This window comes from Phaethon lepturus, unplaced genomic scaffold, assembly GCF_000687285.1.
Source record: "Phaethon lepturus isolate BGI_N335 unplaced genomic scaffold, ASM68728v1 scaffold45376, whole genome shotgun sequence".
Taxonomy (NCBI): Eukaryota; Metazoa; Chordata; class Aves; order Phaethontiformes; family Phaethontidae; genus Phaethon; species Phaethon lepturus.
Window position 1 is genome coordinate 1 of NW_010547783.1, and position 16,571 is coordinate 16,571.

Sequence of the window (16,571 nt, forward strand, 5' to 3'; positions counted from 1 at the left end):
CCCGCTGCAAGGCGCAGGGGTGATGGTGATGGTGGTGCGTGCGCAGGGTTGGGGCGCTGGAGCCTGTGCACAGCCAGGGCCGGTGCATGGGTGTGTTTTCGCTGCCTAGGGTCATCCGCAGGGGTGTGAGGAGGCTCAGCACCCAAGGGTCTCTGCTTCGCTGCCACTCGGAGCAGCCTCACAATCTTAGTGCTGGCAAATCCGGGCTTGGGGTGTTCCACCCTTGGGTACAGCAAGTGTGCCTGGGCTGGGTGGCTTTCATCCCCGACTAGTAAGGACTCTTTGCGTGGCTGGAGTTGGCTGGGGGGAAACTGCCGCTGGCGCTGGGCTGAGCATTGTCCTGAGCACCAGCTCTTCCTCTAGTCCCCACTGCCTTTACCTGCAGCGCTAGTTCTTCCTTTCATATAGGCATGCAGGCTACCAGGCTCAGGTGTACTCTGAGGAGATGCTTTCCAAACTGGAAATGGGACCGACGGTGTGCAAGAGTGCTCTGAAGGAGCCTTGTGCACCAAGCAACCTCCAAGTCATCCTCTCCTCCTAAACTGAAAATGTAAAGAGCTGCCTCTCTGAAGACCTGTCTGATCCACAAGAGAGGTCCTGAGGCCAAAGGGGTGTTTGTCTCCCATGGTTAAGGTGTGGGGCTGTGGACGGAGTTGTTGGTCTGTTCAGTAAATGCTGTACAACCTTGTGAACCTGTGTTCCTGTCCTCACTGTTCCAACACTGGTTATCCTGCTGTAATGAATCAATTAGCTTATTCCCACATTTAGCCAAACCTTTTTCTCCCTGGCTGAAGGAGACGTGCCCCTTGCCTGGGTATTTCTCCAAGCTTGCACCTGCGCAGGTCAGCACCTGGAAATGTGCTTCTGGTGAAAGAGGTGAATAAACAACCTCATGGCCAATGGCTGTGGTTATGTGTGCCACAAAGTCTCTGTGGAAAACGAACTTAAACGTATCCTCTGGAAGTGCTGGTGGCTGGGCAATGCCAGACAGTCCTTTGGCTTATGCAGTAAAAGTCAATCTTTGTCGAGTTTCATGGACATCAGGAGCTGGTAGAAACAGGGAACTGGGAGCCGAGCTCCTGCCCCATTTGTAGAAACTGAATCTGCATCGATTGCTGTCCTGGCAGCTGGGCTGCCTGCAGTACTGGCCCTGCAAAACTTGCTTTTCTGGAAGCAGCTGGGGGGCCATAGACATGCTTAAAATACGAGATTTAACATGATGAGACTGCAGACTCCTCCATCTCACACTTACTGTGTCTTCTCCACCTGGGAACTCTTGTGCTGTCCTGCCTGAAAGCTGGCGGAAGACTGGCAGCACTGTCCTTGCTGTTTTAGCAGGATGATGAGGATGGTGATGGGAGGATGTGGAGGATGAGATCTGACATAGAATTGTGCTTGCACACAGGTTGACTCCTCCTCTCAATCTGAAGAGGAAACCTCAACTCTTGGTTTTACTGAGCAGGGTGGCTGAAACCTCCCTCCTGGAGAAGCAGGATTTGGGCACTATTGATGGAGCTGCTGCTCCTCTGGTTCTGTCTGGAGGAGATGAGCAGTGGCCAGTTCCTTTCAGTTTCTTAGGAGCAGAGATCAGCCTGGTCAGAAGGGATCAAACTTTGTAAGCCATCTAAGCAAAAAATACTCTGTTTTTTATTTCCGACATGTGACCATGTTTGTTTTGACCTATGAGTAGCTTAATTCGAAGGCTACTGTGTTAAGTAGATCTTGCTTAGCAGCATCTGTGGAGTACCTAGAGCTGCTGTGCCCAGATGGGAGAGAGCTTAGAAAGGGAGCAGGGTTGCAGCTCCATCTGACTGGGTACCTCCTAAATAAATAAATACATGTGCAATGAGGGATTCAGGGAGTGCAAGATGGAACAAGCAAATAAATGAAAGCAGATTCAGACTCTATTGGGCACGCAGGAGTAGGGATTTCAAAGCTGGCTAAATAAAATCTGAGTTGCTCTAACTGTTGCTTTGCCACAAAATCCTTGAGGCTGGCAGGATGGAGGCTCTTGGCCAGCAGCAGGCGGGTGTTGACGTGGAGGTGGGAAGGGTTTGCTGGGTGGGTTACACTGTGCTGGGGAGATGTCCCCGCAGGGGTAGGGCTTGGAGGATACGGGCTTGAGCAAGGGGCTTGCAAAGCCTTGCTGCTTGCGGGTGGCACAGCCTGGCCAGGAAATGGCTAAAGAAGGATGGGGCATTGTGTGGAAGCCTTTGGCAGCTTTCCTTCTCAATCCCCCATGGCAGAAAAATACGTGCGCAGTCAGATCGAGCTGCTCCAGGGCAGAAGAGCTGTTGTGGGGCTGCTGAGCTGCCGTGGGATAATGCCCATGTGCTTTCACCAATTAGTGGATCAAACCTGCTTCCATAAGCAGGGTGTGTTACTTAACCATGGCATGGACTTGTGCTTGCAGAGGAAGCAAAGATTATGGTGGAACACACCCAAAATAAGTGCCCAAGAATGAACAGGCTCTTGTCCATAAGGCAGCCCCTGGGAGGCAGGGAGGAAGTGGAGACAGATGTGCCAAGATGCCAGCTCCTGGGCTGGGGAGTTGGTGAGGGCTTAAGTCATATTTGGGCTCCTGCAGGCACTTCCCAGCAAATGGGACAGTGATATGGAAAGCACGATTGCACATTGCCTTTGACCTGCCTTATGACCAGCTATGAGTCACTGCAGGATGGCTGCTGAGCTTCCGCAAAGGTGTCCTGCACGGTGTTATTGGGACACAGCTGGCTTTCCATCCCAGTTCTCTATCTGCTTTTTAGGAATTTAGCAGGTCCTCCCTGCTGGCACCCAAACAATTGTGCAGATGAGCACCTCTTGCAGCCCTTGCCTGCTTCTGGCTGCGTGGAGCTGCCAAACCTGGCAGGCAAGTGGAAGCTCTCAGGACAGGGTTGTTTGCATGTTTGGCTTGCCTGGCACAGAGCTGTGAATGATTCAGTACTGGCTTGTCTAGTGCAGAGTGAGCCTCCAGCACATCAATAGAGCTTTGGAATCCTGTGGGTAGGATCTAGAAAATTGAGCCTGAATAAATAAGCCTACAGACATCCTGTGGCAAAAACTTGATACTTCTGCATACATAAGAGCTCCTGGTTTAGATCTGTCTTGGTTTCAGTCTGTGTAACATGCCTGGATCCTCCAAAGAGCCCCTGCTGGAACTGCTGCCTTCAGCTGGGCCTTATGTGGAGCCAAGGGTGGATGTGCTCAGCTGCAGCCACTGAGCCCAAAAGTTGTCTCCTTACTTTTTTTTTTCCTCCTTGCAGAATGTCAGGATTGACCCCAGCAGCATCTCCTTCAGCATGTGGAAAGACATTCCCGTTCCTTTCTACATGTCAGTGCACTTCTTTGAAGTGCTGAACCCCAAGGAGGTCCTCCAGGGAGCAAAGCCAGTGCTGAACCAGCGTGGACCCTATGTTTACAGGTCAGGTACCACTTGTGGTCCAGCTAGATACAAGCCCAGCCACCGTGCTGCCTGCCAGGCTTCTGGATGACTCCTCTGGCAGGGGGGAATGGCATTAGTGTACTTGGCATGAGTCCAGTGGCATAGGATTTTAAAGCAACCCAAATGTGCTGCAATTGCTCTGATCTTGCCAAAGCCTCAAGTAGGACCTCTGGCTGCTGGGGTGCTTCACTGAGTTGTGGGGCTCAGTCCCGTGCTGGGACCTGTTGGGCAGCTAGACCTGGACTGATACAGTCCAAACATGGGCATGAAGGGTGTTGGTGTGGTGATGGGCAACATTTGTCTTCAGAGTGGACTTGTTTAATCTTCACTGTGCAGCTCCAGAGCTGGAGTCACCTCAGTATCAAACTTCATGGATTGGCCTAAGACATCTTATCTAACATGAGACCCAGAAGCTGGGGTCTGGTCATGAATGCTTTGGTCATGAGAACCAGTATGGAGCACTAAAACTTGCTCAGGCTCACCTACAGCAGGGCTGGGTCTATTTGCCATGACTGAGGGTGGTGGTTGAAGCCCCAGATGCTTCTCTGGACCTGAAACATGAAATGATGGTTGGCATTGAGTTGAGCATGAGAACTTACTCATAAATAGCGATATTCAACACATTAGTGCCTACACATGTAGGCAAAGTCAGATCAGCAGTCTAAGCAAGCTCATGTGGGAAGATTACTGGTTTAATCCAAAGCTGTTTGAGTAGTGCTGGGGGGGAAACCTGGCAGTATATACATGCCCTTGTTTCCTCTGGGCTTGTGGATTCTGTATGTTGTGATTGCATCAGTCACTTGGCTTGGGGTTGGCTTCACTTACCATAAATAAGAATAATCAAAGGGGCAAAGCTTATTAGCGTCCTTGTGTTTCTGCTGAGCAAGATTAGTGCCTTTCCCTGATGTGGGCCATAAAACAGAGGCTCCACAAAAAAGGACTTTGTTTTTGTTGGTGGGTTGAGCTTCAGCTTCCTCGGGAGCCGTAACAGGCTCACGATGTACTGGGGACAACCTTGTGCTGTTGTGGAGCATTGCAGCCGCCATGAGACTGGGCTGCCCCTGTGGCATGGAGCCGAGTGGTGCTGGGCGGCGTGCAGGAGATGGCGTGGCCCGAAGCCCTGAGCGGCAGGAGAGCCACGATGCTGCATGGAGGGTTGAGCTGCCCTGAACCTGGTAGCCATCGGGGAGCTCTGGGGCAAATCAGTGTGGGCTCACCGGAGGGACTTGTGCCATCTTGGTAGGTTTTGCAGGTTGTTTTGGTGTGTGGGTTGGTGTAGGTCTGGGTGTCTCCCTGATAGGGCTGGGCTTTTCAATGGCTGTAGGTGAAGTGACAGAGGAGATTTATGCTTTTGTCTCAGACTTCTTGTCAGCTGGGAAGAAACACTTGGTGTCTGCAAGCTGCTGCAGAATCCCGTCTGTCAGGGACGGTTCCCTCCCAGGCTGCCACATCCTCCTGCTAGACCCTAACCCTGGTCGGGGTGTGAGGTTGATGCTGCCTGTTCCTCAGCATGCTGCCTCCCCTCCTGCCTCATGGCGTCTTGCTGGGGTTCGATCTCCTTCCTCTGCTCTTCAGAAACAAGCCCAGGCCTGTGCAGCCCATCGTGACTCCGCAGGTGTTGCAGGGGCACTGCGTGGGGGGAGGTTCCCATGATCTCTCCCATCTCTTTGCAGAGAGTTTAGGTATAAAACAAATATCACGTTCTACGACAATGACACAGTCTCCTTCCTGGAGTACCGGAAACTCTTCTTCGAGCCAGACTTGTCCAACGGCAGTGAAGAAGAGTACATCGTTGTGCCAAACATTTTGATGATGGTAAGAACTTGCTCCCTGGATTGGTACCCACTTCTGAGCTTGTGGGGAGGGTGATGATGCCCAACACTGACTAAAAGCTTACTTTCTTGTAGGGCTTAAGGCTAATCAAGCGATGAGGTGGTTAAGCTTAGAAAATGTAGTCTTCTGCTTTCTAGGTGTTGGTTGTTGTGTTGGACTGTTACTTTTCCAAAAGCAGAGTGTGCAGAGGGGTGGCAAAGTGGCTGGGCTTGAGTCTGCAACCTTGTCTGAGCATCCTCTGGGGAAATGAAGCCTGTGAGCCCTCGACCACTTTCTTCCCAAACTGCTGATAAATGGTGAACCTCGGTTTGTCCGAAGTATTTCTCTAGGGCTGTAGATTGGTGCAGTGGAAGGACCTTGCTGAGCACCAAAGATGCATTGCTTCCTCTTTGGTAAAGATGGGGCTTGCATCTCAGAGGTTTGTTTTCTTTCCCAGGGAGCAGCTGTAATGATGGAAAACCTACCAAACTTTGTGAAGCTTTTACTGAGTGGAGCCCTGGCTGGCCTGAAACAGGAGGCATTCATGAACCGGACAGTGGGGGAGATTATGTGGGGGTATGAAGACCCCCTTATAGATACAATAAACATGTTTGTTCCTGGCCTGATCCCTTTCAAGGGGAAATTTGGCTTATTTATAGAGGTAAGTAAACTGTTGCTTGGGAACACGACAATTGTCACAATATTGGTCTTGGGATTGAGTGTCTGGGCTATCCTCCTCACAAACTGGAGCAGCCATGTGTAGCTGGTGGTGGTTGTGTAAGGCTACCTTAATCTTCCCCTCAAGCAGAAATGGACATGTTGGAAGCTGTAGCCAGCAACTGAAATAAGTAAAAGTTCAATAGCTTCCAGTGTGAAGCACTGCTAGAGCTGATGAAGCATGCAAAGTCATTAACACAGTGCAATCCCGCTGTGTATAATGGATTAAAAATTAGTTTCTTCTCTCTGCAGCTTAATAACTCCAATTCAGGACTGTTCACAGTGAACACGGGCATGAAGAACATCAGTAGAATTCACATGGTGGATTCATGGAATGGACTAAAGAAGGTGAGTGTCGGGCAGCAAACCCCTAATGGGGGCAATGCCTGATCTAAAGTAGATAAACTGAAAGCTCTTGGTACTGTTGTATCTCTGGGTTGTAAGTTTGAAGGCAAATTTCCATAGGACTTCAACTGCTGCAACTTCTGCCCTAGCAAATTGTCAGAAGGCAGCCATAAGGCAAGAGGCTTGTCATGAAGCATTAAGTTCAGCTCATCAGTGTCACTTGGACTGCCTTGAAATGCTGATGGAGCTGGTTGCTTCTAATGGTTGAAGTGCCAGGTTCCTGTGGCCTGTGTTTAAGGTGTTATTTTAAATGTCCTTGTTAAAGGGGTGCTTATTCTTTGCTTGTGTAATTCCACTCTTAACTAAAATCAACTGAATCTACAGATAAACCACTACGGGAGCACTTGGGACAGGGAGATATTGTCATGTTTTTCCATTAATCTGGCAGATGTTTTAACACAGAAGATCTTGGAAGCTCTTCAGTGTTGCTATCTCAAGCTCCTACGGAAGCAGCGTAGAGTGGTGGATGTCCCATGTAGGGGTGGAAGCCAACTGTCCAGCAAACTCGTTCTGAGCTCTTCTCTCTACATTTGTCCTGCAGGTGAACTACTGGCGGAGCAACGAGTGCAACATGATCAATGGGACCACGGGGGAGATGTGGCCGCCGTTCATGTCCCCAACATCACTGGAGTTCTACAGCCCTGATGCCTGCAGGTGAGGCCATGGCTGCCAGCGTGTCCCTGTGTAGGTGGCAGGAGATGCAATGCTTAACCTATGCATGCAGAGTACCTGTGCAGGGATGCAGAGGACTGGGGACTAGTTTCTGTAGTTAAAGTTCAGCTGCAGTTCAGTGTTGCAGTGTCTGAGCTTTGCAAACGGTGTAGCTGTCTAATTAGCAGCATCTTGTGGTATTCACAAATACCTTCCAGATCACTGGAGAAGTCTAACTTGCCCATGTTGAATGAGTAGAAAATAATCAGTCTAGATAAGATGTGTCGAGAGGGAGAAGTGGGAGTTGTCATAAGGAAATGCTGCTGTAGCCATTTGTGGAACTATTTCAGCTGACTCGATGTTTGTAAAAGTGATACCATGGGGGCTTGTGCCACTGTTTCCAGACTCTTTATTAGGGGTTTTTTGCTGCCTACTTCATGCGCTGTTGTGCATGTCTGTCCCCTGTAAGACACCCTGACCTTAGCTGATCGCACAGGGGTTAAAGAGCCTGTCTGTATGGAAGCTCCCGGAGGCTGGAAGGAGGGGAGGCCAGGAGGCAGGCACAAAGCCCTGTCCCCAGCATGGGGAAGATAATGTTAATTCAGGCTTTGTAGATAGTGCTGCAAAACAAACAAGTGCTCATGCTGGATAGAGAACAATGACCTCCTCACTGGAACAAGCAAAGTCAGTTGAGCCAAGTACTAGTGCAGGAATCCCTCTACACAAGGGACATCAGCAAATACCAAAATGACCTGGAGCCAAGGACTTACAGGGAAGTTTACCAGTAATCAAAGTTTAAATACAAATACCTGTTTCTGTAAAACTACAGAAATCTTGTAGTGAACAGAGCATGTTTCCAGGCGAGGCATAAAGTGGAAGAAACCAGGCTTGGTTTCTTGTTAGTGCAAGAGGTTACACAAGACAGTGCTGTGGAGGAAGCGGCTCTTCCTCTTCACCAGGCAGTGCTGTCTGTTCTCCCCAAATCTCTATCTTGGCCTTTCTGCTAGCCCAGCTGGCTACGAAGGAGTCGCAAACATCAGCTAAGAGCATATCCGCTTCGCTGCAGGGCAGGCAGCTGTGGGCAGGGAACAGCATGGTGTGGCTCATCTCCTACGCTGTTTGCACATTAAGTGCAGCTGATGCTGAGATGCAGCTGTCTGGATGTCCCCGCAAGCTAGGCGAGGCTTTATCCTGCTGATGTGCTGCGGCAGCCTCTGCCTCCTTGCTGGAAGGTGAGCGCGGCCGAGAGGTGTGCATGTAACTGCTGAACATGCCTGGAATCCCCCATCTGTGGTCCTGGTGTCAGAAGGCAGCTATAGGAATAAGCATCCCCTTGGCTTGCCCAGGCTGTCTCTGCATCCCTGCAAGCCTTGCTCGAGTGTGAAGAGAGCAAACTTCCCTCCTGGAAACTTGCATCTGTCCTGGCCAGCTGGTAGCAATAATGCAGAACAACACTGCTAGCCTGTTGTATCAAGAAAAAAATCTTGCTGCATAATGTAGTAAAATTTTCCACTCCCCTGACAGCCTATATGCTGGAGTTATGCTGCAAAAGAGATTTAGCCAGTGTCCATCCCCTGTGACAGAGCACCTCAGAGCCAGGGCTTGCACAAAGAGGGTATTAGCTCTTGGAGAGAAGTCCTAGGGATTACTACATACCTTTAAACAAATCTCATCTGGATACTGCAGATACTTATAAGCCTGTGGTTTCTCTCCATAACTAGTTCTGACCAACCCTTTATCTGTGCTTAAAACATGGAAAGCAAATGGCTTAAGTACTCATTCCCCATACAAAGCACTTCTCCGAGTGTTTATCTTGATCTCAAAGTCTAAGTTACTTTGCAACCATATCTTATCCAGCAAAGATAAGAGCCCAATTCTGGGCTGTGACCCTGTTGGCTAATAGTGATCCTTCTCCACTGAAACCCTTCCAGATCTATGACACTGGTGTATGAGGGGTCCGGGAAGTTCGAGGGTGTGCCTACCTATCGCTTTGTGGCACCGAAAACTCTCTTTGCCAATGGTACGGATTATCCACCCAATGAAGGCTTCTGCCCCTGCATGCAGTCTGGCATCCAGAACGTCAGTACCTGTAGGCTAAGTAAGTCCTTTGCTCCCCGGGCTCTCCCTGCCATACCAGTATTCAACTGCAGGGATGTGATACGAGCTTGCCTGCCTGGAAACTTAGTAGGTGTTGGGTTGATGGTTGGACTTGATGATCTTAAAGGTCTTTTCCAACCTTAATGATTCTGTGAAAATTGGCTCTGCTGTTGCCGGGGTGCTCAAAGGTACTGCCAGGGTCTGCGTGCATGGTGTTCTCGTACTCTGACAGGCATCTCAGCAAGGAGGAAAAATCCCTGTGCCCGAAGTCCCTTTGGTCCACAGCCCTACAACAGGGATTTTGGGAGTGCCTAAGGATACCATGGGAGCATTACATCCCCCGGGCTGGGGAGGCAGCAGGCAGGGCAGCAAGGGTGGGAAGAGGCAGGCCATGTAACTGCCAAGTTAAATGTTAACTTTGGATGCTGAATGCAGGTCATGCAGGAGTGAGAATTCAGACTTAGTGTCCTAACCTGTGTCTGGGCAGAGCAAGTTGCCATGGCATTGCGTGGTGCATGGAGGGGGGAGAAGGTGGCTTAAACACGGGGTCTTAACCCTCCCAGAGCAATGGAATAAACTGCAGGGAGGAAAGGGAAGGAGCTTTCTGGTTGGGAGCAGAAAATTCTAAAAGCTAGTTCAGAACAAGTGCTGCCATGGCTTAAAAACCTCAACAAAAAGTCTCAGATGGTTTTGGATGAGCTGAAGGTGTCTTTGTTCTCATCCAGACGCACCAATATTCATTTCCCATCCTCACTTCTACAATGCTGACCCAGCCCTGGTGAATGCTGTCGAAGGCCTCCAACCCAGCAAGGACCAGCACGCACTCTTCCTCGATGTGCACCCGGTGAGTGAGCCTGGGGTGGTCCTCACCCTGCAGAGGAGTCTCACCTTGCTCCGGGGTCCAGCCCGGGCTGAGGAGGGGAGCCTGCTACCAGCTGCATGGTGGCTTTGCTCTGCTCTCGTGGCACTGATTTGAGCAGGTTCCACAGTGCAAAGACTGGCAAGGATGTGTGCAGATAAAAATGGCAAAGCCATGAATGAATAGAATGATTAGCCTGGCTTCTAGAGAATTGCAGAACTAATTACAAGCATAATTGTTTTGATAAGCACAGTCAAGGTCTTTCCACTGACTCAGGTCCATAACACCAGGAGATATATCTAGCAGCAGCAGCCCAGTTACACCCCAAATCTGCCAACAGGTACTGCCATGACTGGCAGAGTCTGAAGACCATGCTGTAGCTCAAGCTATCGCCACAACTTTTGGGCTGGCTTCTACTCTCTGAACTTGCCTATCTGGCTGCTTCTGCACTGGACTGTTGCAGTATTATGCCTTGTGCATATCTATAGCTAAGGGTGAAGTCACCATTCCAGTGGTGATGAGCTGGGGTGTCCTGAGCCATTGTTGTCCCAGCTGCTGATGGGGAGGTGACTTTGGGATCTTCCACCTATGGCCTGTGTTGCATAGAATCATCAAGGTTTGAAAAGACCTCTAAGATCATCAAGTCCAACCATCAACCCAACACCACCATGCCCACTAAATCATGTCCCGAAGTACCATGTCTACGTGTTTTTTGAACACCTCTAGTCATGGTGACTCCACCGCTTCCCTGGGCAGCCTGTTCCAACTTGTGGTCAGATCTTCCAAACGTTTAGTGGTGTTTCTTCAACCAAGAAACCAATCCCCCTCTTGAGGCAAGGTAAGGTATGCTTCTTATCTAGGCATTGGGTTCTCTCTGCTTTTCTTATCACAGTTATGGAAATCTAATTAAGCTTATTACAGTATCAGATGTTTACTGATAACAGTAAAACTAACTATATTCTTAGCTAGTTGCAGCATGCTGAGTGCAAATGGCAAGCCAACAAAAACAGTCTGCCCTTAAAAATGTGTTGTAAAACTGCAGTGTCATGAGAAACCAATGCCTTAATGGGTGTTAAGAAGACCAGCTAAAAAGTGGGGTGTTTCCATAGTCTTAGGGTGTTGCTGGACAGTGGCTGTTGGTTCCTAGTTAGGAGAAATGTTTTGTCCTTTGCTGTGTGCATGAATCTTTTGCATTGATGTATTTCCATCCTGCTGTGGGTAGGATGAACAACAGAAGAGGCTCATCAGTCTTCAAAAAACACTGAAGCTGCTATTAAAACATCTGCCTAGGGAGTCACTTACAGAGCCTGGGGACTGATGCCTAGTTGACCCATGCTTGTGCTTTGATGGAAACCCTGGCCATGCTCCTGATCTTGTGTGTGGTGACTGCAGTGGATCTCTGGATGATCCAGTCCCTTGGTCTGGAAGGTGGCACCCAGAGTAGCTATGATGGAAAGCAAAGGGCTGCTCTTCTGCAAAGCTCTCCAGACAAAGGTTGGCTGTACTGATGAACTGCTTCATCTCTTCCTATGCAGATGACGGGCATCCCCATGAATTGCTCCATCAAGCTCCAGCTAAATCTGTACATAAAGCAGGTGTCTGGTATAATGTAAGTAGTCACCTCTTCGAAATGCTCATTTCCCTTGAGCAGGGAGTGCTGCTGATGCTGGGGTCACTGCAGAGTTTACTCTCCCCACGGATGAAGTAGCTTTGACATTACCAGTTGTCACGGTTGCAGAAGCCAGCTGGCTCATGCGGTGAAATGTCAGCTATTCCAGTGACCTCAAACCTTTAGCAGTGTGGTGTGTGGCTGTCTGCTTGGCTCCTGCACCTGACCGGGCAGCTGATAAATGGACTGCGTCTCCTGGTGAGGCACAGGAGCAGTTCCCCTGCACTGTGCTGCTGCTCAGAAGGTCTTATAGTCAACACGGAGAGACAAGACACACTGCCTACAGGCTGGACAGTTGAAGCCTGTGTCCAAAAAGACACTTTCAGCTCAATGAAAGCAATCAGAAGGGTTCTGTAACAAAGCTGTGTGGTGCCAGATGTTAAATACCCGCAAGGGTGGGAACGTGCAGTTGCTGCTTTGCCTGGCTTGAGTGCATACACCAGCAGACAGCCTGGTGTGTGCTGTGAACTTGGCTGCACTGCCGTCAGGTACCATGCAGGTGACTGAGAGGTCTTGGAGCTGCGTGAAGTTTAGCATTCCAGTTCACTGAGTTGCTGTCCCTGGAGCCTAGATTTGGGATGGCACTTACTGCTGTCGTCGGGCAGCTAAGCACGAATGGCAGCGTAAGCTCTGCTCTCGCATGAAAGGCCCATGTTAGACCTGGTCCCTCAAGGGGGAAGCGGCTCACTGAAGCAGCAGGAATTGTCCTGGCCACTATCAGTCTGTCAGACCTGTCCCTTTAGGAAGAATTTTGACACTGGTTGTAGCCTGATCAACCAGAAATCTAAGTGTGTATCTTTTTTTTTCTCCTCATCCCCCTCCCTAGTCAAACAGGGAAGATTAAACCAGTGGTCCTGCCGCTGCTGTGGTTTGCAGAGGTGAGCTGCCTTCCTTGACCTGATTCTGCAGAGCCTCTCCTGTGGGAGGGGGGGAGACTGCTTTCCCATCAGCCCGGGCTGGGAAACTCCACTTTGAATAAAGCTTTAAGCTAGCCAGCCAGACTAATTAAGCACCAACAGAAGGCTTTGCAATACTTGCCTGTGCTGTTAATCCCTCTGAGCTGAACAAACCCTACACTATACTTGGTAAACCTCTGGCTCTGTCCTAGATGTGGGATTAAATAGAGCCCAGAACAGAGCTGCCAGCATCCCCATGCTAATGTGGGCCAGGGCGTGCAGTCTCCGTCTGTGTGCCTCCTGCTATTTAGTAAAAGCTTCTAGCCTGACTGAATCTCACATAAATTCCCTAATCTGTCCTGGGAGGTGGTGGGAGAGGAGTTGTACAGCTGGTCTCTCAGGCCTGGATGAGAGGGAAATGCCACTGACAACTTTTGGCTTTTTTTGAGCAGAGCGGATCCATTGAAGGCTCAGTCCTAAGGCAGTTTTACACCAACCTGGTGCTGATCCCATCCCTGCTGGACTGCCTGCAGTATGTCTTCCTTGGACTGAGTGTCCCGCTCATTATCTCAGCAGCTGTACTCATGGCAAGGAGTCAGGTAAGAACTTGCAGGTGTCTAATGGGAAATGCTGTTAGTCAAATCAGACTTAATCAGATGATGTAGATTGGGCTGACAATCTAACACTCCTGAGGAAACATTGGCTGATGCCACGAGCCATGTCCTAATGGTGCCAGGTGCCAGCACGCAGCAGCAGGACTTTCTCAGCCATCTAGAAATTGGTCTGCAAATAGATAACATAAAAGCATTTCAAGCCATCTTGATGCACAACAATGATGGAAGTGGGTTCCTGTAGGAGGAAGCATTTCCCAGCTCATCCAGCTAATGAAAGAGCAAGCCTAGCTCATCAACCCAGCCTCCACAGAAAGCAGCAGGTCTGTGCCATTGCACAAATCTGTGCATCTCTGCAGGGCCCCACCAGTTTTCTAATCGGAGCCTTCTTGAGGGGATGGAGCTACTTGAGCGCAGCTTGTTCACAAATGAAATGCAGTCGCTGTGTTCTTACAGAAGGGGCACAGATACCATGGCTGCTTCTCAACCCAGACTGGACCCTGTCTTTTTCCCTGGAAACTCACTTGTTTCCCTGCAAATTACTCCAAATAGCTCTAGAAATCAAACCCTTGGGGCCTTTGTGGATCTGGGCTTACTGAGAAGTGAAGACGTTTGAAGCCTGCAGGGAGCTGGCAGCTGGGTAGAAGTTGGCCAACGATGGGGAGGGCAGTGAGGGTGCCTGGCTGGCACGAGTCAGGCCTGAGCTGTGAGGACTGAATATAAAACAGCTAAAACACTTGATGGAGATCTGTGGCTCGAGCTCCAAAACATTCATCTGATAACACTAAGCTCTCTAAAAGCTTTAGCTCTCGAAGTAGAGATCTAGCTCCCTAACCTATATCAAAGCAAGCTTATTGAGTTTTGCACTACAGTCAAATGGCTTCAGCTGGCTCTGAAGCTACAGAAGTGAAGAGGCTACTTGTGGGGATAAAAAGGCAATGCTTAGGATGAGAGCGGACTATGCTGAGAGCACGCGTGAGGGGCTGCCTTTGCTCGACCTCCTGTAACTGCACTTACTGCAATGCTAATGCAAACCCACTTTAAGTAGCGCCAGGGTTCTCAGAGTATCAGGTAATTGGATTTTAACCAAGCCTACAAGTGCTTAATTGACTTAAACACATGATCCCAAATCCCTTTGTTCCCCCACGCACCTCCCTGCAGGGTGGGAGCGATGCTAGGGCTGAGGGCTCAGCGTTAAACCCCTACTGTGCTCCCGAGATGGTCAGGCTTTGAGCGTGCTGAACCTCTCTGCTTCAGCACATGCCAAGTGGGTGCTGGCAAACAGGCTTCACTCTGCTGCATAGCACCAGCGTATCTAAAAAAAAGTCTGTATTTGCTAGGCAGCTATTTCTAAGACCTTACGCAGCCCTGGGCTGGCATTTCGTCACCCTGCTTTGTACAGGTCTTAATTCCTGGTATCAAAGAGTCTTAACCATGCCAGAAAGCGTCAGGAACAAAAGCTGGATTTTAGATTCCCTCCAGTCAACTGACTGTCTGCTTGTGAAATATCCCAAATGCAGGCATAAGCCAGCTGTATTTGGGTGCTCAGCCAAAAGTGTCATGAAGTACCTAGAATGAAAAATCGACGGCAGGAAGTGCCTGATTACCTGGAAAGTTATTATAAAGCCTCAATGACCTTATAAATAGCTAAGGTAGCTGTGCAACAGCACATGAAAGTCTCTGTCTAATGAATAGGTAGGAGCTTGTAAACTGGAAGACAGCAGTTTGCAGCCAAGGTGCGTTCCTCGTTTGATTGAAGTGTTGCTGATCTAGTGATGATTGCTTAATCATGCACAGTCCTCCCTCTTGAAGTCAGAGGCGATGTCAGAGGGGGCACCGAACCGGGGCATTGTCCGCACCTTCACATGTCTGCCAGTGTGAAGGTCTCCCTGAACCCAACTTCTTCCCGCAGTATCTTGCATGCCTCTGGCTTCTGGAGGGAGCAGTGTGCTCTAAACCCAGTCCAGATGATGTACTGTGAAACACTTAAATCTTAGTCTAGAGTACAGTGGAGCCAGTTTGAGATGCATCTGTTGGACCTTTTCAGTTCTGAAAAAAAAGTCTAAATCTGTACAGGCATAAAACACGCCCAAATGCCGCATCGTAGCTCTCCTCTGCTAATGTGACCTAAAGCCTATGTGGTGCTGTGTTTTTAGAAGGCAAACAGACCATTGTAAAACTGGCTTGACACTGACCAAAATCTTAACTAGGGCTTAATTTAACCTATATTTTGAAATCTTCATTAATAACTAGATTCTAGTTAAACAGTGATTAAAATCGCCTCCTGAAGTTGGAATCCTCGTGGAATTCATGTCTAAGTGCACCATAAACTAGCCTGATTGTCTTCTAGGAAAAATGCTCTTTATTTTGGAGTAGCAATAAAAAGAACTCAGACAGTAATAAGGCCAACCAGGCCACCTCTGCCAAAAAGCTGCCTCCGGTTAAGGGGATGGTGTTGCAGGAAGCCAGACTGTAGGTGGGTACCCAGTCAAGGTAAAAGACTTTTCTCTCATCCTGATCTGATTAAGTTTTGCTTAAAACCAATCAAATGGAAATGTTTACTGTCCACACCAGACCATGCCCTCTTGGCAAGCTTTGATACAATGATGTTGTCTCATGGCTTTATTCAGGGCAATTTAGATGTCTTAATACTCACACTTAACCAGGCTGCAAGCACATACTCTGTTTCTCCTGGTGTACCTGACCTGCAGCCCTAATAATAACAGCAGGGATCAGGGTGAAGAGTAGCACTGGTGTGAGGAAACACTTTTCCCACCTTTTCCCCCCTGGCAGAGGTAAGGTTTTTTTTAAATGGCTAAAAACTCATGGTGGGTAACAGAGATAGTCAACTGGTGAGTGTCACTCCCCTCCTGCATGCAGGGAGCCTTGACAAATGCTTTCAAGTGGGAATTTCTGATGTATAAAATATCTGGGTTTGTATTACAGGATCACAAAGTCACTGAATCGTTGAGGTTGGAAAGGACCTCTGGAGGTCACCTAGTCCATCCCCCCTGCTCAAGCAGGGTCATCTAGAGCCGGTTACCCAAGACCATGTCCAGATGTCTCTTAGTATCTCCAAAGATGGAGATTCCCCATCCTCTCTAGACAACCTGTTCCAGTTTTTACAGTTTTTGCAGTTAAAAGAAAGTGTTTCCTAATGTTCAGATGGAACCTCCTGTGTTTAAGTTTGTGCCTGTTATAAATGATTTAGTCCCAAACAGGATTCCAATTCAAATTTACAATTTATTAAGTGAATAGAGGCAAGCAAACAGCGCTGGGTGCGCCGGGAGTCTCTGCTCCACCAAGACGCACGCGGTACAGTTCGTGTTCCTGGTTTATAGCCTGTCTGTTAATACATATTCATGAACAGGCCTGTCGTCTTCGCATGCCCTCTTCTCCTTCTAGAATCTTC

At 49.1% G+C, this 16,571-nt stretch overlaps 1 protein-coding gene across 1 annotated transcript; it reads left to right on the plus strand.

Annotated features, from left to right (window-relative positions):
* Positions 1-3,263: 3,263 nt before the first annotated feature.
* SCARB1 (scavenger receptor class B, member 1) lies at positions 3,264-15,635 on the plus strand (the record flags this gene model as incomplete). The annotated part of the gene is made up of 11 exons (XM_010289746.1): positions 3,264-3,421; positions 5,116-5,257; positions 5,712-5,915; positions 6,224-6,319; positions 6,918-7,030; positions 8,959-9,125; positions 9,850-9,968; positions 11,519-11,592; positions 12,479-12,530; positions 13,001-13,147; positions 15,510-15,635. Coding segments are annotated over 11 exons (1,398 nt in total), but the record flags the coding sequence as incomplete, so codon positions are not given.
* Positions 15,636-16,571: the final 936 nt, after the last annotated feature.